General features: G+C 26.4%; 3 protein-coding genes across 6 annotated transcripts in view; 1 reads left to right on the top strand and 2 right to left on the bottom strand.

The window, feature by feature from the left end:
* Positions 1-867: 867 nt before the first annotated feature.
* On the bottom strand, positions 868-11,763 carry LOC103569565 (PHD finger protein 19). The gene is made up of 9 exons (XM_008546910.3): positions 11,678-11,763; positions 10,098-10,434; positions 9,801-9,995; positions 9,554-9,726; positions 6,609-6,804; positions 6,298-6,536; positions 6,023-6,220; positions 4,256-4,469; positions 868-3,091 (listed from the first exon to the last, which is right to left on the bottom strand). Exons 2-9 carry the CDS (start codon positions 10,428-10,430, stop codon positions 1,997-1,999), a joined length of 2,643 nt encoding a protein of 880 aa, XP_008545132.1. The 5' UTR covers positions 10,431-10,434; positions 11,678-11,763; the 3' UTR covers positions 868-1,996.
* Positions 11,764-14,200: 2,437 nt separating this feature from the next.
* Positions 14,201-15,590, bottom strand: LOC103569566 (leucine-rich repeat-containing protein 57). Its single transcript, XM_008546912.3, has one exon. The coding sequence runs from the start codon at positions 15,143-15,145 to the stop codon at positions 14,411-14,413; it is 735 nt and encodes a 244-aa protein (XP_008545134.1). The 5' UTR covers positions 15,146-15,590; the 3' UTR covers positions 14,201-14,410.
* Positions 15,591-15,744: 154 nt separating this feature from the next.
* Positions 15,745-25,397, top strand: part of LOC103570110 (guanine nucleotide-releasing factor 2) — a 107,745-nt gene continuing 98,092 nt past the window's right edge. For all 4 annotated transcript variants that reach the window (XM_053740414.1, XM_053740415.1, XM_053740417.1 and 1 more), the window contains exon 1: positions 15,745-15,982. In XM_053740414.1, the coding sequence (XP_053596389.1) occupies positions 15,949-15,982 (34 nt within the window). In that variant the 5' untranslated portion in view covers positions 15,745-15,948. The remainder of the gene's footprint in view (positions 15,983-25,397) is intronic.

Raw genomic sequence — 25,397 nt, forward strand, 5'->3', positions numbered from 1 at the left:
TCAAAATTTTTACTTTATAATTTTATCAGTTCCAAAAATGTTCAATTTAAAGTTCAGAATTGCCTCAATTTTTGAAGTTAACTCAAGGAACTTTTTTGTAATGGATTTTTTTTTACACAGGAAAGAATTAAATAAAAAGATTTCAGACAAGGGTGAAGTTGACTGCCCGAGGACTGACATCACCTGGTCTGAAATATCGTGCACACAATATATTTTTTTAATAATCTGCATTAATACTAGGAGTTTTAATGCCTGCAGTCGAAACAGTCTTATTATAAACTGATAACGCGGGAAAAAAAGAATACTGTATTTAAAATATGTAAATCTAATTCTAATTAACCAGGAAATAAAATGGCTTTTTAATAATTTAATAATTTTTTTAATTGGTACCCACATTTTTTTATAAATTTTTAAACAAATGTCAGTGTGGGTAATTGTTAGAATGATATAAATATTATTTAGAGATTTTATAAAAAAAAAAAAAATGCGATTTTGCAGGAATGATGTCAGAAAATAATTATAAAAATTAACGTTTAATTTTTTCAAGTCCATAGAAAGGAAATAATTAAATCCTATCTTTGATATAAAAATGGTCAAAAAATAAAAAAAGAAGAAATTAATTTAAAAAAAATCCGTTATTTTAAATTTAGCCTTTACTGAGTTTCAAAATTAGGCAATTCAAAAATAAATTACAGTTAATTTGATATTAATTTTCGTGTCAATTAATATCTAATTTTCTACAATACTCTAGTTACAGATAAGAGTTTTAAAAAAAATTATTTTATTATCTAATCAGTTACGAAAAAAAAAAAAAAAAAAAATTTAATTGTTTTAAAAATAAAAATAATTGTAAATAAATACCTTGAAGTTTTAATTATTATAAAAATCCGTAATTAAAATGTATATAAATGTAAGATTAGAGTTTTAATTAATTTTTTAATGATAAATATCAATGTTACATTAAACAAATAACTATAAGTTTATTTTTGGATTATTGTTTTATTAGTCTTGTAATTAGTGAGCAATACTATCAGCTGCTTCGCTTATTTTATTTTCTATTTTTACTTACCAATTAATTAATCAATTAATTAATCGATAATATTTTTATTTCGTCCGTTTTATTACATTTATATTAAAATATTCCTTACTTTAATTATGAAAATACATGCAATATTTTATTGACAAAAATCAAAATTTCCTTTATTTAATTACTTGAGTCTAAGGAATATATTTAATATAATCACTGTTTTCTTTAATTAAAAAAAAAAAAAAAAACAAACTATTGTTCAAGTGAATTATCAATTTAATTTAAATTAATAAACATCAATTGCGATGTAAATTAATTACTTTTTATCAGAATATATATTACACCCACTATTCACTGACGTTATTACAAACTTACTAATTAATTATTTACAATCGAATGCTTGTATCATTTTTTACAAAATAAAAAAAAGTCAAATAAATAACCGTGTAATAGAAAAAATTTAAAAACGGAATTTTGTGGACGGTTTAAATCGCACATGACAATTAGTACAGATTTTAAAATATTTTATTTCATCGGGTAAATTTATAAATATGTTTTTTTTTTTTTTTTGATAATGAGCATTCATACTTATTATCTATATTGTAATAAACGCCAGTGATTGTGGCGCGATTTTTTTTCTATCAATTATCATCACCTTTGACAGGTAATAAAAATAATCAAATTAATTAATTTATTTATTTATTTAAAAAAAAAAAAAAAAGCTAACCAGAGCTACGAAGCATTTGAAATTATAATTATTTTTAAACTATTTAAATAATTAAAAATATTTATAATAATCTAATGATAAAAATGAATAAAAAAAAGAACAAAATACCGCAATCGTAGATTGTAAATCACAAACTAATTAGTAATAAAAAAATAATAAATGAATAATAATAATAATAAATGAAAAAAAAAAGAATATTATTTATTAAATATACGAGTCGAGAAACAATAAAAAAATTACCGTTATGTATTAGGTCCTTCCCATTCAATTAGATACTGCAACTGACCACTTTTACTTAATCTTTTAGCTTTAACACCGAATTTTTCACCAGACGCAATGCGATTTGCCGCGCCAAAGTACATATTAACAGAAGATTTTAAATCATCCATTGAAATATCAGGAGTTGTTTGTTTTATGGGAGATACTTTTGGTGACAGTGATAATGACAGTGACGTTGACGCAGACGTTGATGGCATGGCCATGGACATGGAAATCGATAAATTATTTCTCTTTTGAGCGTCAGCTGACGAAGCACCGACACTTGATGACTTATCAGTAACACGTTGTCTTAAACGTCTGCCATTCAACGCATAGTCAACACAATTACCAATCTGACTTGTACTGCTGCTCGAGGAACTATTAAATGAACTTCTCAAATTTCTAACATAGTCATTTTTAACTTCACTGTTACGTGCTGGCAATATGGCAGCCGTTTTACTAGCAGTTGCTGTTGTTGTTTGAAATTGCTGAGGCTGTGAAGGCGGACGACCACGGCGATGTTGTCTACGTCTTTTTACTTGTCCATTACGATCGATGATAATATCCTTCTCTGACAGTTGACGTTTCGCTGGACGTATCAACGGTGGCTGTGGTATTACTGGTGTCAATGGAAGAGGAAGTGTGATTGGTGGCTGATAATTATTGTGATAATTATTATTGTTATGATGATGGTGATGATGATGATGATTATGGTGATGATGATTGTAAGGTAATGGTGTACTTGATATACCAGGTGCTAAATTATTTCCTGCTATGTGATTTTGATTTGTTGGTGTACTCAACATTTCACTGAGATTACGAAATGGATTATTTTTCCCTTCAAAATCTTTTGGCGGTGGTATAAATGAATCTAGAGTACCACGTGAACTTGTTTCATCGCCACTGGTATCTGCGGGTGTTGTTGATGGTTGAGGAAGATTCAACATTAAGTCAACAGAACTTGGTACTGACAATTCACTTATTGCTGATGATGCTGTTGCTGGTGGTGTTGGTGGTCCTGATACAGATGTTGGAGGTGTTGGTGGTAAATCTGGTACTTCTGGTGTACGTGGTTTTCTCTACAATAATTTCAACATAAATAATTATTATTTATATATTTTTTTATGATACCAGAATCGAAACAACGTTTCAGTGTCTACAGCCAGTCAAAATAAAATAATTTAAAGCCGATACTGAAATTAACTGAGCAAATTCGTTATTCACAAATATTTTCATACAGTGGGCAAAAACATGCGTGTTTCTTTCTGATGTTAGTTATATTTAATGTTCATTTGCAACCTTATTACTCTCATTTGTTTACTTGTCACTTGACTTTACTCATTTTATTTTTTAAGTGACAGTTTTAATTAACCAAATAAAAGTACTAAAAAACGAGTGAAAATATTTTTGTCTTATTTACTATTTGATAAGTGACTGTAAATCAAAGATTTCTCATTCTCTGTTCTCCGCATCATCGGCTGCTGACACAATCTTCAAGTTCCGATGCAGGTAATCATGAAAAATATGGTGTGTAACTCAGGATGAAACATAATTTCAGACTGCGGGTGATGTCAGCCCTCGTCTACTTGGGCAGACAACTTCACCATGGTCTGAAATCGTCTTGTTTCATCCCTCGTCACACAATATACTATTTCATGATTACCTGCATTGGAACTTAAAGTTTCGATGTCTGTACAGCCAATAGAAACAAGCTACTTTCAGCCCAATACCGTGGACAAATATTAGCGAATGCGTAAATTGCGAAAGCCTTGTCAGTGGACAGAAACAAATTTGTTTCGTCGAGAAAAAATAAATAATGTTTTTGCCCGCTGAAAGTCAGTTTCACTCTTGATTTCTTACGCTCTGATACTTGCTATTTGTTTATTAGTAATATCAGCCCACTGATTTTATTTATGTAAGTGACAGTTCTGACTTTGTGATAGTTTTATAAAAATTAGTGTAAATGATAAATAGTATTTATCATTTCTACTTAATCATAAATTTAAATTTACAATTAACTTCTGACTGATTGCTGTCACTAAAACTTTAATTTCTACTGCAGGTAATCATGAAAAATATTTTGTGTGACAAGGGATGAAACAAGACGATTTCAGACTGCGGGTGATATCAGCCCTCGTCTATGACTTGGGCAGCCAACATCATGGTCTGAAATAGTCTTGTTTCATCCTTTGTCACACAATAAACTATATAATTTAAATATGTACGTAAAAAAAAATAATTACCTTAGCAATGGCATTTTTTAGTAATTTTCTAGCTTTTTTATATCTCGCTTCACGTACTATTTGACTTTTAGTATCGTCACAGCCTTTATCACGTTTCTTATGTTTGCGTATCATACGTTCACGTGTACTATTTAATGCCATTAAACGTTGACGTCTTTGTAAACTTAATTTTGGAAATGGAAATGATTTTTTAACAAAACCACCACCACTATACCTATAAATTATTAATTTTATATTTAATTATTATTTTTATTTATGTTATTAAATTTAAGCTAAATACTCAATTGCCAGTCTTCTATTATATTAAGCTCCCCTACATCGTTTTCATTAATGACGTTACAAAATAGTTGATAACAAAAATAGCCAAATAAAAAAAAATTGATAATTTTAAGAATTATATGAAAGATTTTATTTGCTGTAGATTATTTTTTTGAATAAATTATTTTATCGACAAAAATAATTATTTGTTTTCTTATTAATCAGATTAATTTTATTATCAAGACATCGATTTTTATTTTATTAATTTAGTGATTTTATTTAAATTTGAGATCAAAGCTAAAATTAAACTTTACGTATTTTTGTTTTTTTTTTATTTAAAATTTTGTCAATATTTATAAGAATTAAAATTTTACTCAGAATTATAATCAAATTGTTATTAAATTTAGAATATTAGTTATTAAAATATGAGATAATAATAATTAGCATGAATACTCAATAAATATAATTTTTATTACTATTATATCGCTTGAGAAATATTGTTGAGAAGATTACACTGTTTACAATAAGTCTGACCATGATGTCAAGTGAAATGACGTCACGAAATTCTGACGTTTTATTTGTTATTATGAAAAAAAATAAAAATACTCTAGTAGTCTCTGATAAAAATATTACATTCTATTATCAAGAAAGTCAATGAACTCAATTAAATAGATGAATGTTTTTTAATACTATAATTAAAATATATTAAAATCAACATCTTTTAAAATAATAAAATTTTTTCTGATCGAGGATAAAATTTACGAACGAAAATTTCTATATCGATAAATAATTTTTTAAGAAGACCAGAAACTGAATAATCAAATCCCGTGTAAAAAAAACTCGTTTCAAAAATGTTTCAAAGTGAACTTCAAAAATTGAGACAATTCTGAACTTTGAGTTAAACAGTTTTGCAATTTTAAAATAATTAAAAGTGTGAAAAATTTTCAACTAATTTGGAGTTTTCTTGCGGGTTTCTATTTTTTTATTTTTTAAGCAAAAATGATTTGAATTGAAAATTTTTTGAGTTCATAAAAAGTTATTAATTAGTTCCAATCACTAATTTTTTGGACTATTTTTGAACAAATCAAAAAGTGAAGGAACAAAAAAAAAATGACATTCCCAAAAATTTCTAATACAAGTAAAAAAATGTTTATGAATATTTTCAAATAATTCTAATTTTTTTTGTCTCATACCTAAATAATTCTAGTAAGAGTCGTAAATATTCATAATTTTTAATTAATTCCATTTTTTTAATCTTCTTCAAACCCAAAAAATTGTCAAATCAATTTGTTTTTGTTCAAAAAATGAGAAAAAATTTTTTTAAAAATGCACAATAAAAGTCTACACTAGTTTAAAATTTTTCACTTTATAATTTTTTCAAAGTTCCAAAAATGTTCACCTTAAAGTTCAGAACTGTCTCTTTTGACAATTTTTGAAATTCACTATCATAAATGTTTTTGTAACTAATTGTTGTTTACACGAGTCGAGTTAATTAATTAATGAACAAACCTTTCACGAAGAGATTCTGTTGATTGATTAAGTGTACTTGGTGTTGGACATGTACTTTGATTAGCATTAGTTTTCGATAATACTGTTCCCACTGTGACAATATCCGAAGGACTTACAACAGTAGTTTCAGTTACTGGGGTAGTAATTTCTTGATTCGTTGTATTTATCGTTTTAGGACTTTCAGTAAATATTACTGGACTGTAATAAAAATAAAATATCAAGTATTTATAAAAAACTAAATATTTAAAAATTTTAATTGTTTAAATAATTTTTACCCAGGAGGTGGAAGATATTGCAGTCTTTTATTAGCTCCCCAACAACGACGTAAAACAGAATCATCAATGATTCCAGTAACTGGTAAATTAACTACTGGACATGGTGGCGGTAATCTAACTCTCAAACCCCAAATAGTTGTACGTTTTTTTATTTCACGGCCACATTTAAATCTATTTCGATTATTTGTTAATATTGAGAGTATTGATTCTCGACGAACTTGAGCGGTAACATCTCTGATCTATTTTTTAAAATATTTATAACAATGATTAATTATTTGTTTGATAAAATTTATTATTTAATAAATACGTACCCTCGATGGCAGTTGTAATAAATTCCAATTTTCAGCAGCGTATGGTATAATAATAGTGTCCAAATCGTAATACTTTTTAGCATTATATACGGTCAAATTGTACAACATCAGGTGCACGAGATCGACCCATTTTAATTCTAGTCGTCGTACAAATTCTTTACCGTAATTGCACGTTGAACACACAAATACATAAAACCTAAAATAACACTCATTATAGATCGTTTTATTTTGAGTATATAACTTAAATTACTACATATATATATTATATCTTTTGTTATTTATCATTATTATCAAACAAATGAAAGTAAAACTTAATCCGGGTTTAGAATTATTTTTGTCAAAATTTTTTTGTCGAACTAAAAATCTAAACAAAATAAAAAAAAGTACAATGGATTAATCTGTCGTTTATCGAGGTTCATATTTTTTTGAAATTTTTATGTGTTCAAGTGAAAAAATTAGACAAAGTTTTAATTTACTGTGCAAGTGTAACAAGGATAGTACAGTTTGTTCACTCAAAAGTGATAAAGAAAAATGAGAAGTTTTGTTTTAAAGATATTTATGTTGAATATGTATTAATATTAGACTGGGCCAAAAAAAATCGATTATTTTTTTTTTTCTTTCGATACTGTGAAAATATTATTCCTGACGACCAAAAAAATTATTGTGCAAGTTTGAGCTTTTAATATTGATATTAAGAGGTGTATCGTTACAAATATTCGTTTTTTGACAGAAATTTCATTTTTTACCCAAGACTCGTAAATCATCTATCTGAAAAATTTGAGCAATGCATATTCTTAAAGGAAATTGAATTCCCTACAAAAAATCTCTCTTAGTAAATTGACGAAAAACGAGCCGTTTCCTTGTAACCGTTCCTTAAATATTGATTTGTTTTTTGAATTCTTTGTTTTTATTTTGGATTTTTGTAACTACTAGAAATATTAAAATTTGTTCTAGTCAAGATACATATTTTTAAAGGAAATTTAATGCTCTACAGAAAAGGTCTCTTAACATCTTTCGCTAAATTGACTCCTTCAAAAGTTATTCAAGGTTGAAGTTGAGTAAAAACTACTTAAATAACCTGAATAACTTTCGAAAGAGTGAATTTAGCGAAAGATGTTAAGAGACCTTTTCTGTAGAGCATTAAATTTCCTTCAAAAATATGTATCTTGACTAGAACAAATTTTAATATTTCTAGCAATTACAAAAATCCAAAATAAAAACAAAGAATTCAAAAAACAAATCAATATTTAAGGAACGGTTACAAGGAAACGGCTCGTTTTTCGTCAATTTACTAAGAGAGATTTTTTGTAGGGAATTCAATTTCCTTTAAGAATATGCATTGCTCAAATTTTTCAGATAGATGATTTACGAGTCTTGGGTAAAAAATGAAATTTCTGTCAAAAAACGAATATTTGTAACGATACACCTCTTAATATCAATATTAAAGGCTCAAACTTGCACAATAATTTTTTTTTGGTCGTCAGGAATAATATTTTCACAGTATCGAAAGAAAAAAAAATAATCGATTTTTTTGGCCCAGTCTAATAAATATATATTAGGGACAAATTCGAAAAATTACTACTTTAAAAACTAAGCTCCCAAGTAGCACAGAGACAACTTTAAGATGTCTTTTAAAAGGACAATTTTTTTGTCTTAAAGCCAAGTTTTTTTATATAAATAAGACGTACAGATGTCAGTCCCAGGAGTCATAAGAAATTTGTGCTTTTTTGCAGCATAAAAAAGTCATTTCAATTAAAAAATTATTTAGATGACTTATTTGACAATTATTTGTAATTTACTTTTTGTCGTCACTTGTGTTGTCTTTTAAGCAGATATTGATTCGGTGACGTAAATTTCTGATTGTTTTGTCAACATTTTGGTGCCTTATCAAAAAAACAGGATCAATACTTCTATCTTATAGATGTCATAAAGTCAAGTGTGCTACTTGGGTCTCCATTAAATAAAAATTGAATATCGACATTCTAATTGGCAAATTGTCTAACTTAATATTTTTAAGTAGATGATCCTGTGCAATTTTCAGATGTGATTAAAAGAAACGATTCAAATCGATATGCAATGTTAAATGCACATAAGAAGAGTAATTCAAAAGTATTAAAAAATTTTTTTTTCTAATCGTTTTAAATCGTTTCTTTTAATAAGGAATAGTAATATTCAGAAAAAATATTATTTGAGAAACCTAGACATAAATATTATATATATACTAGATATGGAATTCATTTTTAGATGAAAAAAAAAAAAAAATTATTAATTACTTTTTTTTTCTCATAAATGAAGGAATTTATGAAATGGAGTCAGATACTTTGGTAATTAAAATGTCGATATTTGAGAACTGATTAGAATTTTCTCAATTTGAAGCGAGTAATTTTAAGTCACAAATAATTCGACAACTTTCGAATAATTCGAATTTCATAGTCATACATAATACCTCTAATACATATATATGTATGTAAGGTGACACGCTTAGATATCCGTTGACAAAAAATCCGTGCGACAAAATATACGCAGACAAAAATCCATAGACAAAATATCCGTAAAAAAATTCAATTAATCAATTATATGTCGATGAAAATTGATGTGACGCTTTTTGGGTACAAATTCGTAAAAAAAGGGCGCTACGTTTTATACCTTTTTATGTATGTATCAATCATATGTATTTTCGCATTGAGTATTTAATTAACTAAATGATAAATGTTTATAAAAACATGATTTTAATAACTTTCTTTGACTGTTATTTTAAGTATAGAAATTTTGATGTGATGATTTCATATCTTTGGTAAGTCCATTTCCAGAATATTCTGTCCGTAGATATTTTATTCATCTGATATTATTTCCTTAGATATTTTTGAGGATAATTTGTCTTGTGGATATTTTGTCCGTGGATGTTTTTGCACAACCATGTATAACTAGCTTATAGTATAACTGACCTGTCGCCACTGTAGAGAGGATATGTCAAACAGCTGACACATTTTTCATGGAACCACTGCTTACACCTAGCGCATTGTAACATTTGTGTGTACCACTCGCCATTTAATCCACAATAACAATATATTTGTTCAGCATTAACTCGATGATGTGAATCCCAACTTAACATTTCAGGCTAAAAAAAAATAACAAATAAATAAATTATCAACTAAATAAACAAACAAACAAATATCACAAATAATAAATTACATCATAAGGTAATTTTGTCATGTCTTCAGGTGGTGGCTGAGGTTGATCTCTACCACTGCAAACTTTTCTAATGTTAGCTTTGATCATTGAATTCTTTGGATCAGGACCATCACGTGTTGTCTTGAGTATATTTTCTTGGCATCTCTTACACTTCCAGTGTGAATCTGCGTTGGCTTCTTCTTTAGATACTTGAGGCTACAATTAAAGTAATTAAAACCGTTACATTAAATTCTTTTATTTTTTTCTCATTATTATTTTTTATCAACGGTTTAAAGATAAAGCCATAATGAATGTTACCTTGTGACAATGTTGGTGATAACCACGTCCGCATTTGTCACAAACAATAATATCATTATCTGGCTTGGGCTTAAATTTTTTACACAACACACACATGACATTTGAATCCGGTATCCCAAGTTTGGTTAATTCTTTTACACTTGACCATGAAGAAGTATTGTCAAGAAATTTAACCAAACATCTTTCTTGTACCAAGTCCACTTCAACAATCGTACCGAGATAATACTTTCCATCTTTGTGTTGTAGAAGTACGTCTTCACCGTGAGAAAAACCAAGTCGCTGTTCTCGTGTCGTGCTGTCGGGCATTGCCAAATTATCTTCTGGCACCGACATTTTTCTATTGTCAAAAATTTATAAATTAATTTATAATTAAACATACAATTCAAAAATATCACAGTAAAGTTAGCAGACATGAAAATTTTTAAAATTTTTAAATTACATTTAGACAATTCAAAAATGAGTATATGAACTTTTTTTAATTTTATTATTTAATTTTTTTTATAGGTAATTAAAAAATTGTCTCATGTCTGGTATATTTAAACATGAGTGTAAATGTACCAGACATTAGACAAATTTAAAATTATAAATAGAGTAAATAATTTAAAAATTATTTATAAAAAAAGCACTTACTAATTTTTAAATTATTTAAATATGCATTTTTAAAAAATTTTATTTTATTAATTATTTAAAACTTAAGTTTATCTGATATCTGCTACATTCACACATCATTTACACTCATAAAAAAAATACAAGTACTTTAAATTAGTAATGTTTTTTTTCACATAATTTAAATAAAAAATTTTTTAATTACTATTGTTAATTAACACAAATAAATAAATAAATTAAAACACTTGAACAAGTACTCCAATGAACATAAAAAATGTTTTCTCATCAACGAATAAATGACACTAATAAATTTATAATTACACCTCGTAATTAATAGATAGTTATAAATTATTTTAAAAAATAATCAAACGCAAACACTTTACCGTTTGAAATTTTTTATCGTTAAATAAAATAAAATTTTTAATAAATATATCAATGAAAAAAAAAGAATTTTATCAAAAGGTTCAATTAAAAAATTATGTAAATAATAATAATGAATAAAATAAAAAATAATTTAAAGGTATCGCGAAAATCAAAGGAGGCTGCGCCCATATGATCGGCATCTCATTAAAAACCAGTTCACACTTAGCAAACGGGAGCAGGTAACTGCAGTCTTGATGTATATAATAAATTAACCAATAAATATTTAATATTTATAAGGATTGTTATCAACAATAATAACAATAACGCTTGGGTCTAAAAATAAATCCAGATATTGATGTATGATTATTGTGGGAATCCAATTAAATAAAATAAATAAAATGAAAATGAAATAAAAAAAAAGATACACAACCCTTGTAGACGATCAATCGCGCGGTCAAGACAACGCGAGACATTTTCAACCCCTGACAATAAATATAATGACACCGGTTATTTATTAATTTGTTAATTTTAATGCTTGAGAGGTTTTTATTGTTGATGAAATAGGTCTTGAGATTCGCGGGCTGTTGTAATTATTATTTATGGTGACGTACCTTGGTTTTCTCACTTGCCGAATTAATGCTCTCGATTGTTATCCTTCATCCTTCCCTGTTCTCTGTTTCTCGGTCGGCCATTCGTGAGTACCACGCACTGACCTGCCACCGTTTACTTCGACACGCACTAGATCCATTTTACGCGGGAAAATTTAAAACGTTTTTTTAATTATTATGCTGGGGTATTTACGTACTTTTTAGAGATTTATTAATTAATGAATATGAGTTACGTTTTATTTATTAGTGATAGAGGTAAATTAGTTTATGGGTTCGTTATTTGGGCAGAGTAAATAAAATTTTTTTTGCGCGCAGATTTGAATTTTGACAGCGGCCATTTTTTAATACTCTGGATTATGGACTGCGTGAGTCAAGACTTGGAGTTTTTTATATTTGTTTATTTTTTTTTTATACACATAACAGTAATGAATCTTTTTAATAGGGGACCCAGCTACTTTATTTTATTTTTGAGTAATTTAATAAATTTTTTTTTTATATATGATAAGAAATTCAATTTTTTTAACATGCAATTATAAATATACTATTGTATTTTGTAAATTTAATTTTTTAAATTATTATATAATTAATTTAATTGATCAAATTAAAAATTCAAATTTATTAAGATTGGAAAAAATAATTTTTTTGAATTTTTATTAGAAATATTACCAAAAGTAGACGAAGTAAATTGATGAAAAAAATACGTTTGATAGATTAATAATTCATTAAAGGGGGAAATGGAGTCTGAGATACAAAAAAAAAAAAGACCATTTTTTGGGATTTTTTTTTAAGAATACCTTCGTTAATAAAATTCTCAAAATTTGTGACATTATTAAGCACCATTTCAAGAATATTCTGATAAATTTTCATAAAAAAAAATTGAAAAATAAGCCAGTGGTAGTGGGGAGAGACGATTCACTTAAAAAAAAAGTCTCCATGCCGTTAGGCAGGATAACTCATGACTGCCTCATCTGAAATCAAAAAACCAAAAAGATTTCTTTAGTAAGTTTATCTTGGATTTGAACGAAGGAATAAACAAAATATTTATTTTTGAATTTTTGGTAAAGGTGCAATCAAATGACTCTGATTTTCACCAAAAATTGCTCCTTTTGTTTAATTAAAAAATAAGTATAGTAATTGAAAAAAAAAATCCTTTGTTGAAATCTAAGATAAACTTATGTGCTAAAGAAATCTTTTTGGTTTTTTGATTTCAGATGAAGCAGTCATGAGTTATCCTGCCTAAGGCATGGACACTTTTTTTTAAATGACTCGTCTGTCCTCACTACCACTGGCTTATTTTTCAATTTTTTTTTATGAAAATTTATTAGAATATTCTTGGAATATTGCTTATTAAATTCATAAATTTAAAAAATTTTAATAACAAAACTATTGTGAAAAAAAAAATCACAAAAATATCCTCTTTTTTTTGTGTCTCAGACTAGCTTCCCCTCTTAAATATAATTTCTGAATAAAAATATAAAGAAGTTGAAGAAAAAAAATGATTTATAATCAACCATAATGTATGTCTCTGGTGCATTGCTCCATTTTATCCATATCTTTGCTGAATGACATTAAGATCTTTTAAAAACAGAATATTTAATTTTCATGCTCCAGAATCGTTTGCCAAGTCTCGGTCACTGAATTTATTATTTTTTCGTATGATTACAGTTCACAAACTGGTCAATGTAATATATAAGCTGTAACATACCCAATTTAAGGCACTTGCATATTCTAATAGTAATAAATCAGTCAGTCGACAGAGCTTTTAATATAACTTTAAAAGTGACACTTAGGAAATATTATTTTTACATGCTTTTATGTTGACAATAGTTTAATAAGTGACAAAAAATAAATATATTAAAAATTTTAAAATTAAATAGGAAAATATGTTGATTTCATACAGTTGGTTGAAAATTTAATACAATAATTTAACACTAGCGATCACATTTTTTACTATGTAGTTATTCTAAAAGTTAAATGTACGCTTCACCTATCGAATTATTAATATATAAGTCATATGCTAATATTTTATTTACTATCTTCAAACTTACTTGGCATTGAACTCTGATAAGATTTTGAAGTATAGCAAATAAATAAATAAAAAAATTGCGGGTTTTTAAATCTATTAAAAAGTGCAACGGGTAATTTATTATTCAAAATAAAATTCAAATGTAAGATTGAAATAAAAAACGTCATGAAAATATTGACGATCGTTTCAAAATTATTTTTATAATTAACTATTTTATATATTTATGAACATAATCAATAATAATTATTAAATAAATATGATTTTATTTTTTAATAAAATAACTACAGGTGTAATTTTTTAAAATATTTTTTTTTTATAATTTATCGTTTTAAAAAAAATCCAAAAATTATTAGACGTCGACCAACTTCAGTATCTGAAAATATCAGCCTAAAATTAGTAATAAATTTAAGTAATTATTTTTTTAAATTAAAAAAAAATGTGGAAAATCTTTGAATTGAAATTTTATTTAAAGTACAATATGAAATAAGTGATAAAATTCATTATTATTTGTTTAATACTTAGTGTTTACAGAAAAATCAAGTGAGTAGGATTTAAACATCAGTAGACAGGTACAAATATTTTAAAATTGTACAAAAAGTTTTTAATAATGTGCCATGACACATTTTATTATGCATAATAAATATTAATTAATTCCAGAAAAGATTTAAAAAAAATTATTGATTGACGTATTCAACTAAAATTCGTATTATTTAGAACATTTTCTTCTTAACAGCAGTGTAACGCTCCATGTAAGCCTCGTAGCCATCAACATCAGCAATTTTTTTGTTCTCAAACAGATTACCCTCAACAGTTATATTTGAAATTTTTGATTCCTTGAAAATTCTCGTCGGTATTGAATTAAGTTGCAGACAATTTTCTTCCAATCTCAATGTCTTCAGTCTTGGGCAGTCGGCCATCTTGTCGGAAATCGTCGAAATTTGATTTTGATTAAGATTTAATTCAATAACATGGAGTCCAACGACGCCATCTGGTACACAAGTTAATTTATTTTTTGATAAATCCAAAACATCTAGATGCTTCAATCCACAAAACATTAACGGAAATTCAGTCAGTTGATTGTCTGACAAATTAACTTGTTTTAAATGTGATAAATTAGACAAACTATCAGGCAGAGTTTTTAATTGATTACAACTAACATTAAGTATTTCCAATTTAACTAAATTACCAATTGTCGCTGGCAATGTTTGCAATTTATTATGGCTCAAATTTAATTGTTTAAGTATTACATAAATACCTATTTCATCAGGTAAAACTTTAAATACATTTTGTGATAAATCAAGTGTTCGTAATATTTCTGCTAATTGTTTCATATTAGCAGGAATTTCCATCATCTGTCTATTTGATATATTTAATATTCCTGTTTTTTTAGCTGTCTCATAATGTTGCTTTATTTTAACCGTATTACCCATCACTTCTTTTCTCATTAAACTCAAGTATAAATTAAATATTATTATTCCAAATTTCAAATTTTAAATTTCCCACGTTTTTTTAAATTTATTTTATTTGAATGACAATCGATAATTTAAAATTACACATCGATATATCGAATAAAATATATTTTATTATTTAAGTAGTCAATTAGACAGTCAGTAATTTAATTATTATTTATAATAAACACTTATTGTCAATTATTATGCAATAAAGCATCACTTAGTTATTAAATATTATAATTATCAACAATTATTTTCACTTTTGTATTGCTATTAATAATTTAGATTTAAAATTTTGTTTAAAAAAATAAATAACTACGTTTGCAAATTAAAATTTTTTATGACATTTTTAAAACATTTAATAATTTATTTATTTTTTATTTCGACAAAATTGGTTAGGTGTGAAATTGTGAGTGTAAATTGACAACTGACAGTAGTAAAAATATAATGACATTTATTGTCCCTATACAGTAGACTAGGGACAAATAAAAAGGTTCTAAATTTTCAAAAAAAAAAAAAAAAAAAAAAAAAAATTAGTTGGTGGGATTTAAATTACGGGTGATTGCCGGCAGGCGGCAGTGAATGCGCGCGCATGAATGAAGATGGTTGACAAACATGAAAATGTAGCGGTGCAAGTTTAGTTTACATTAGTATTTAAATAAATAATACGCATATAGTGCGTTAATAAATGGTGTTATGAGTTATAATAATAAAATGGTTAAATAGTGTTTAATGTTATTAATAATACGGTGTGCTGTGATAATTTATTAATTAGTGACACAATATCACATATTACGATGGCTGCCACACCGAAGCTGGACAAGTATTCAGGTATGTCTTATTTAGTTTTTTTTCTTAACATCATTGTTTACATATATATTTTTGAATTAACCTACTCTACTTGTACTGTCACAAATTAAATTTTAAAAAATACGTGTGAATGTAGGAGACGTCAGACAAATTTAAAATTATAAATAATTTAAAAAATAATATTTTGAAATAATGCACTTATTAATTTTCAAATTTTTTAAATGCGCATTTTTTTTCTATTTTATTTTATTGACTATTTATTTCATTTATTTGTAATTTCAAATTTGTCTGGTCTGCTACATACATTTCCACATAAAAAAATTAGTGCTGGTTTTTTAAAATTTTTTTTTCTTTAATTCACGTGTGGAATTTAAGTTTTTCCTGGTGATAACAGTTCTTATCAACATTTTATTTTATGTGATATGAAAAAAATTTATATCGTGATAATGATTGTGATAATAAATGAATGATGATTCGCGGGCCGCGAAATGTCAAAAGCATATGAGAGTTTATGTTGTGCGCGTGCTTGCCTGGGAACATTTGTTATATACATCTATATATAGACAGATATTTTTTTTGTGTACAATAAAAAGTACTCGTAATTCCGTTAAGTACTTGAATGAAAAAAGGGGTAGTTGATATATAGAATTTAAAAGAGAACTTTTTATTTTTTTAATGAGATTCAAATGGAGCAATTTTTTTAAATTAAAACTGATTAGTAATTTAATTACTAATTAATTGTTTATGAATGAAAAATTATTTATAAAATATGATACTGAAGTTAGTCGATGTCTAATAATTTTTGGATTTTTTTTCAAAACGATAAATCATAAAAAACAAATATGTGAAAAAATTGCACTTACAGTTTTTTTCATTTTCTACATGTGCATATTTTTTGTTTTTTTTTTTTCTTGTATTCAATTTATTGAAAAAAATTCGAAAATTTTTAATTGTCTGCTAACTTTAGTCATAAAATATTTGAATATAATTTACTGAATTAAATCATTAATTTAGTGAAAAGTAAGTTGACATTAGAAGCCATATTTGTATTTTAATTAATTAATTAATTGACTTTTCGTTAATTATAATAATTATAAATGATCAATATTGTTCTTGTAACAGATTATCAAATATTTAATCTTCTTAATTAATTTAGACTAAAACTTTTTTTTAATGCTTTAATTTTGTAATTAGTTGACAGCTTATATTAATTAAAGCGTTTAATTAAAACCACAATTTTAACTAAATAATTTTTGTAAAAAATATAGACAACAGGTCGTTATAAATTGTTTTAAGCCTTTAAATTCCGAGAAGAGCAAACTTAAATCATTTAAAATTTATTTATAACATGAGTGTGAATGCAGCCGACATATGAGACATTTTATGAATTTTAAATAAATAAATAAACGAATTAAAATAATGAAATTTAAAAAAATGCGCGTATGGATTTTTCATTGATCAAAATACGTATTTTTAAATTTTTATTTTATTTACATTTTATTTATTAATTAAAAAATTTTTAAAATTCCCGCTTGTTATATTCACACCCATGATAGAATCTATGAATCACGAGCTTTAATTTTATTCCCAACATGTAATTATTGTACAAAAAAAAATTATTACCTTAAATCTCATGAATTAAAAAACCAATTTTTTTTTTCCCATAAAAATTCGAATTTATGGCTTTAAAAAAATTAATTTTGATTCTTCATTTTAAACAATCAATTGAATATTTAATTTTAATATACTATATGTGTTCAGTTATGGACATATTAATAATAATAATAAATAAATAGATCAAAGGCATGGGAAAATATATAGAATGAGATTATCTTAACTGAATGATTAGGGTCCATCGAGCTGTACATTTATTGGTACATCGTGTGTTAAATTAATTCGTCTAATTGAAATAACGTACATTATTTGTAACTATACCATAAAATTCACCCTCGTATAAATATGAGGCGAATTAAAAAAAAACTTTCAAGAAAACATATAGCGCACAAAGAACACAGGCTGTGGGGGTTGGGATAAATATATGAGTATCATTGTTATTATTATTATTGTTGTTACAACTTTATTTTTTTAGGGGTTTTATTTCTAGTTGTTTGTTCAGCCACAGAATGCCTCAGTGCCTACCGAGGCAATAATACTCTTAGCAATTTAATAAACCCAAAGTATAGCACGCGCCACTGACTTTTATTATTTAGTACAGCTGGTTGGTCTTGTATAGGTTTGTATGCTTGTATAGAACACAAGTAAAGTATAAAAGTAGTATGAGTAAAGTAGCTGAGGATTTTCTTTGACAAATAGACAGACTGTCGTATGCTCATAAATGATTTTGTATTTAAACTTTTACGCGCCAACTTTTTAACAAAGAAACGTCATTCATTCTGTCCTTACGCCCACCCTTCACTTTTATATATATAATATAGAGTATATAAATGTATAAATATATATTCATTTAATTTTTACAGTCTCGTTTTATACAGTTACTATTTTCTAGTATACATTTATAACAATTGTATGAGAAATTGTGTAAGAAAGTTTGAAAAAAATGAGAATAAGATATGATTAAACCGCTAGACAATCAATAATCATTGTTATATTTTATATATATTTAATATAAATTTACTAAATTTTATCTTACTTCGAAAAGTATTATTTTTTTGTATTATAATAACATTTTGGGCTTTAAATAAAAGATTATTCTAATATTCTTTTAATTACATGTTTACAAGTATTTTCCTACTTGATTTTCAAATTGAAGCTTAAAACGTTGAAAAAATTTTGATAACGTGTTGTTTAAATTTTTTACAAAATATTTTTTTATCAACATTATGGTAGTTTTTATTATCTATCTCTATATCATTAAGAGAATAAGAAAAATTTTGTTCCCGGCATATCTATATGATAGAATTGGTTAATGTTATTGAATTTGGTATCATTAGAAAGGTCTAGACTTGAATTTATGTCTTTTCATAGTTTAAACTCTTATTTACTGCCAAGTATTGAGATAACTAGATTTATCTGTATCATTCGAATTACCTTCAAATTACGCGAGAAAAAAGACGATATTATTTATATCGCGTTACTTATTCAAAAATGACAGTTTTAAACTCTCTGTTGGTTTTAGGGAGCTTCTCAAACCCAAAAGAGCGAACGCAGAAAAAAAAGGATTCGTTGACGCAAAAAATCTGTATTCGCCTAAAGAAAATTTTTTTTAACCCCAAGAAATTTTAAGCATTGTCAATTGAAAACAAAAATTAATTTAAAGTTAGAAAAAAAAACTTTTTGCAAGTAATTCATAATGCATAAAATTTCTTGGTGCGAGTAAAAATTTTTAGCGGCAAGAAATACTTTTTTTCTGTGTATTTCATAAATTCAGTAGTGATATTTGGGCAGTCACGTAGTGACTGCAGGTTGTTTTTTTTTTTAAATTAATATTATGGTCTAGAGTTTCTCAATTTTTTTTTAAATTCTTCAAACAATTTGCTAATTTTCCAAAACGATTTCAACGGCTCAAAAATGTATTTTTGAGACCGAAAACGGAGAAAAATGGGGACCAAAAATGAACAAATTTTTATTATGCTGTCGACCAAACTTGAAACAAGAAGTTGAGTCGTCTGCACTATAATTATTATTGTGAGCCTCTAAAAATTATTTATTCTCTACTATAATACCTAATTTAGACAAATAATATTAATTATAATTTATCAATAAGTTTTAAGTGTACAATATTTTTTTTAGTGCAGCGAAATAATTTTTGGCAACTCAACTTCCTGTTTAAAGTTTGGTAGACAGCATAAAAAAATTATTAGATTTCTTATACCCATTTTTCTCCGTGAAATATTTCTGCTGAAGTAATTTCTGCACGCATTTGCTTATATATTTTAATTGGATGTTAGTTGATTTTTTTTTTGTTAAAAGAATTTTTAAATTAGAGTATTTCTATTAAATTGTTTTTATTTGAACTGGTTTTGTTTATCTTTTAAATAGGGACGTTATTTAGAGGAAAGTAAACCCTTGAATTTTAGTTGTCGTTTTAACTGGTACCACACGACAACATTGTTATTCTAGTGCCGCTAGTGCGTAATTATAGTTAATTCCAGTTGATTCGTTGGCGGCTTCAATCATTGTGTCAACAGTTTGTCGGATCGTGTATCGTTTTAATTTATAAATTAACAGTAAAGTAGACTAATAAATAAAAAATTAAAAAAATAAGTATGTAGTTATGAGAAGTTTGCTGAGTAACATATTAATAAATATATTTTTGGGCTTTTAAATTTATAAATTTGGTGTTCAACTTTTATGATATCTTGAAGATTTTTATCTTTGCCCTGCATTCTTCGTTATTAAAAGAAATTAATAAACCAGAATGAACTTGAATGAAATAAAAATAGCGGCATTGTATAAATTGTAAGTCGAGGACGAAAAAAATTAAAATACAAGTATTTGCCGTGGGGAAGGTCAATAATTTTGTGGTTAGGGTGTGGATTAAGTGTGCATATAAATGCAAGAGAAGGAAAAATAAAAAACTAGAGCCCTACTTCAAAAGAGAACTCATTAAAATCCCAACTACGCGGGTAGTGCATTCAAATAATTCTATGCTCAACTTGGGCTTTTTTTCTCATTACTTTTATTTTATTTCTATCGTCTATTTTCTTTATCGTCATCTCGCTTATTTTCTCTTCTGCGGGTCTAAAGGTCGCGTGTGTCTTTGCTTGCATAAGGAGACAAAAAAGGCCACGGGGTAAAGCGAAATGAGAGGGAAATAAAGGGATAGAGTGAATAAAAAAAATGGTAATAATAGAGCCAAAGAAATTGAAAAAAAAAAAAAATAAAAATAATAATAATAATAATAATAATAAATAAATAAAATAAAAAAAAAGAAGAAATAATAGGAATGAAAGAAAACTATGAAGTGGAAAAAGAAAATCGCAAGTTCAAGATATTACCAAATCCCGTTTTATCTCGTCGTGCTTTTATCTTCTAGCCAATCTTTATTCTCGATATTCTCGTCTCATTCTATATACTCTTTCTACATTATTATTTTTTTTATTTATACTCTTGCTGTCCTGTCGCGTTACTTGTCTAGACGAAAAATTTTTTTTTCTTCCCATTAGTGAAAACATTTTCCTAGAAAATATTATGAGATTAAAAAGAAAAAAAAAAATGAAATAATAATAAATAAATAATAATATTTTACTTGAAAGTTTTAAGAGGAATTAAAATATGCATAGATGTTGACTATCTCGTACTCATTTTTTAGTTTTATTCGCTTGAATTTATATTACCGTTAAAAAAGTACGGAAAAATAATTTTTCATAATCCTTAAAAAAATAAAAATAATAATAAAGTAACAGAAGTAATCGTGAAAATATATATTTATATATTTATCAATAGAGTTATATTAATTTGTATTGAATCTACAGTTTCTATATAATAATTATTATTTTCCGTAAATATAGCTAATGCTTTTAGTATGCACAGTGTACATATTAATTGAATATATAAATTAAATCCGGTACTGCTATATCGAGAGGATCTTTTGATAATTATAATTATATTTACTCTCTAAATATTTAAATTGAATGAAGTTAATTTAAATCGTGACTAATTTTAATCGTTTTCAATTTTCAGTTTTTATATTCAATATTTATTTTTAATTTACAATTAAATCTTTTTGATTAATATAAAATAATTAAGTTTTTTATTGAAATTAAAAAGAGCAAACAATTTTTAAAATATTATTTTGTGGAAATTAATAAAGTAGGGCAAGGATGGGCAAAACGGGGTAGGGCAGGTAATGGGGTACGCCTAAAATTTTATAAAAAAAAAATTTTTTTTTCTAAGTTTAAGGACATTCTTGCGTGAGACTTACTATAAGATAAAAATTCAAATTTAATATTTTTGGCAAGAATGAATCAATAATTATTGTTCTTGTAAATTTCAGTGTATGTTATCGATCATTTGAAAAAATTATTAACGATTAAAAATAAAAGTTTTAACACAGAGTCTTATAGGAAACTATAAATTTTAATGGTTCAACTTTATAAAAAAAATATTATTAGAATAGACAAAGGGACAAATAATGATTCAAAATATTCTTTAATTTATGCTAATGATATAATCGTAAAAAAATAGTGTTATCGATGATTTGAATTATTTATTATTAATTATAGTTTGTAAAACTGAAATTATGACGTCACGTCATTGGCCATTTTAAAAACCGGCAACGGCGCACGATGGAAAAAAAAAACATACGTTTGTAACATAGACAAAGGGGACCATAAAATTATTAGAGGTTATTATTAAACTGTCAAAATATTTAAGTTATTCGTTTAATCACAAGTAATTAAACAAATTTCCTTTTAAAAGATCCATTATCATTTCTCACATGATAATAATTACTCTTATTATTCTCATCTATGATGTTTATTCATTGTATACTGACATAATATGTATATAACGAGATTTAAAAATTGCGATATTGCCGGATTTATTATAACAAAAAAATCTAAGTCAAAGTAATGTCTAATTAAGAATTTACATTTTTTACAATAACAGTCCTATAAATATTTTCGATAGTTCAAAAAAATTAATAAATTATTTAAAAATTATTGAGATATTTTCAAAAATTTAATAGCCTCGGAATCAAATTTGAACGAGTTAGCCGTCATTTGACTCACAAGTCGCGCAAGAACGTCTTCAATGACTTTTGTTTTATAATAAAAACTATTAAAATTTTTTTTTCTTCCTTTGTATCCAATAACTATGAAAAATGTAACTTTTCTTGCGTAAATTACTTACAAGAAAATTTAATTTAATTAAATTCATTTAAAATCATTTAGCATATTTGAGTCCTCGAAAATTTAGTATTTTCTTAAGTACCCCGTTTTACCCTCCCCTATATTAACAGTTTTTTTTTTTTAAATCTGATGAATTTTTAAACTTCCTTATATTTGTAATATCTATGGAAATTACATGTCAGCATATCCAAATTTTTCGAATTCTATTGAAGGAGAATTCCAGATATTTTCAATGTGCTAGACCTAGACTATTTTTTCTCTTTATCTCTTCCATTCTCACCATCTACATCTATCCTTCTTTTCAATCTGTCTCTCATCTCTCTCAGTCCTGAGTCCTGAGTCCTCGGTCCTCAGACCTCAGTCCTCAATCCAGAATCTCTTCTCAGTTTCTCTGTGATCCAGAATGTACAACCAGCTGTGTGTCTACTACTATATACTGAAACACAAATTTCACCTCCTCTCACCCAATAGCTACCGAATGACGTTAACGTCATAGTCGTCACATCAGTTACGTCGTCCTTTGATTCATGAATATGGAGCTTTCGAAGCAGGTACACACACTTTAGTTACCACAAGAAGCAAAGCATTACTCTCCGTACATACATTTAATCCTCATAGAGCTTAAATATATATCTATATATACATGTATACATAGAAAGTTCACTAAACTAAACGTTTCGAAAACTTGAATTTAAATCATTCATACGGACTGTTTGTTTTTCTTCTTCTCATTCTCATTCCTCTCCGACATTGAACTGAATCTTTTATTTTCTACTCTATATAAGACAAAGAATACTCTATGTATCAAACGAAGATGCAACTTTTTGAATGTTTAAATATTTAAATCGATATTATTGAGATAATTGGGAAGGGATTTCTGGAGATATCCTTTGTAAGTTGGTAGATTCAGAATATCTTGAATGTATTCTCCATTCTATCCTAGCTATCTTTTATCTCTTTCTCTCTTCATTTCAATTCTCTCTATTCTCATTCGCTTTATCCTTAACCTTAACTCACCCTCGCCCTGACGCGCCCTTAATGCACCATCTCACAACTCGAAATTCCTGACGGTTAAGCAGCTTAAATCGTTGAAAGAGATCCGAAGTAGTGTACTTTCCATCAACCCGGATATGCTGCGGGTATTGATGCAAATGAAGGCAAGATCTTGCCTTGACCTGTTATTATGTTCGCTATAAAACCGCTAAAGATGACAATAGACTGTTTAATATCGATATCCGAGATCAGGATTTACGATTGTCGATTATCGGTTTTTAGACGTCAAATTTCTAAGGGATTTCGAGAAAACTCTCTTCGATTAAATTTTTTTTTTAAAGGCTTCGTATAATAATACTTTTATGAAGTGTCATTTTAAGCGAAATTTTATGATCTATAAAATCCAACTATCAGTTTAAACTTTACTTTAGTTTTTAACTATATTAACTGATTCATGCCAATTTAATTAAAAAAAAGTTTTTTTAATGTGTCTATTAGGGTGGCCCAAAAAAACCGACTATTTTTTTCGAGTCTCTTATAAAAATTTGTCGGTTTACGATGTTTTAAGAAGCCTCTCCAAAAATCGGCTCGATAAAAAATTTTCAAGAGGTTGCTCATGAATTTTGAAAATATCAAAAATGACCGAAATTTGAATTTTTTATTTCAAATTTTTTTCTTTCTCGTGGCAGCAATAGTTTATATTTGTGAAATCATGACTACGTTGAAAATGTAAGCCCAAAATTTAAATATTTAAACCTCGCTCAAGAATTTTGAATATTTCCGAGTGCTGTCTTTCGAACGTTTTCGAGCGATCCTTGAATATTAATAATAAAGCTTCTCGATTTTTCACTATCAATTTGCATCACAATGAATGAAAATATAACCCGAGAAATAGAAATAATAATTTATTTATATACTTTTTTATTTTTTAATTCAATTTTTAGGTTTTTCCGCTTATTCAAATCTCGACAAATTTTATTGTTTAAGACTGTCCTGTATATTTTTGGTTATGCAAAAGTTATATTTTAGTGAAATGGCAATAATTGAGTTGTAAAAAAATACAAAAACTAATTCAAACTATTAGTTACATGTTATTAGTTAATATTCAGAATTCTTGAGCGCCGTTTGAATATTTTAATTTTGTGCTGAAATTTTCAGCATAGACATGATTTTATAAATATTAACTATTGCTGCCACGACAAAGAAAAAATTTTGAAGTAAAAAATCCAAATTTAAATCATTTTTGATATTTTCAAAATTCGTGAGCGACCTCTTGAAAATTTTTATCGAGTTGATTTTTGGAGAAACTTCTTGAAACATCGTTAGCCGACAAATTTTCATAAGAGACTCGAAAAAAAATAAATCGTCGGTTTTTTTGGGCCACTCTAGTGTCTAGTAATTTGGAAATTTTACAGTAAGTAATTTTACCATGAAATTAAACAACTTGTAGTGTTTCTAGAAGATTTTTACAAAAAAATTTAACGTACGAATAATTTACCTGTGTCCAAAAATAATTTAAAATTTGAAAAATACAAATTGTTATTACATAAAAAGTAATTTATATCAATTTTATCATCAGCGGTAATAAATCCATGCAAACGATTTAATGCATAAAAAATAAATTGAAAACA

This window comes from Microplitis demolitor, chromosome 7 (genome assembly GCF_026212275.2).
Source record: "Microplitis demolitor isolate Queensland-Clemson2020A chromosome 7, iyMicDemo2.1a, whole genome shotgun sequence".
Lineage (NCBI taxonomy): Eukaryota > Metazoa > Arthropoda > Insecta > Hymenoptera > Braconidae > Microplitis > Microplitis demolitor.

Coding starts and splice junctions, on each gene's coding strand:
- LOC103569565 (XM_008546910.3), bottom strand. CDS start 10,430: ATGTCGGTGCCAGAAGATAATTTGGCAATGCCCGACAGCACGACACGA. Junction 9,996..10,097: donor ATCACCAACATTGTCACAAG/GTAACATTCATT, acceptor CTTTAATTGTAG/CCTCAAGTATCTAAAGAAGA. Junction 6,805..9,553: donor CCTCTCTACAGTGGCGACAG/GTCAGTTATACT, acceptor GTGTTATTTTAG/GTTTTATGTATTTGTGTGTT.
- LOC103569566 (XM_008546912.3), bottom strand. CDS start 15,145: ATGAGAAAAGAAGTGATGGGTAATACGGTTAAAATAAAGCAACATTAT.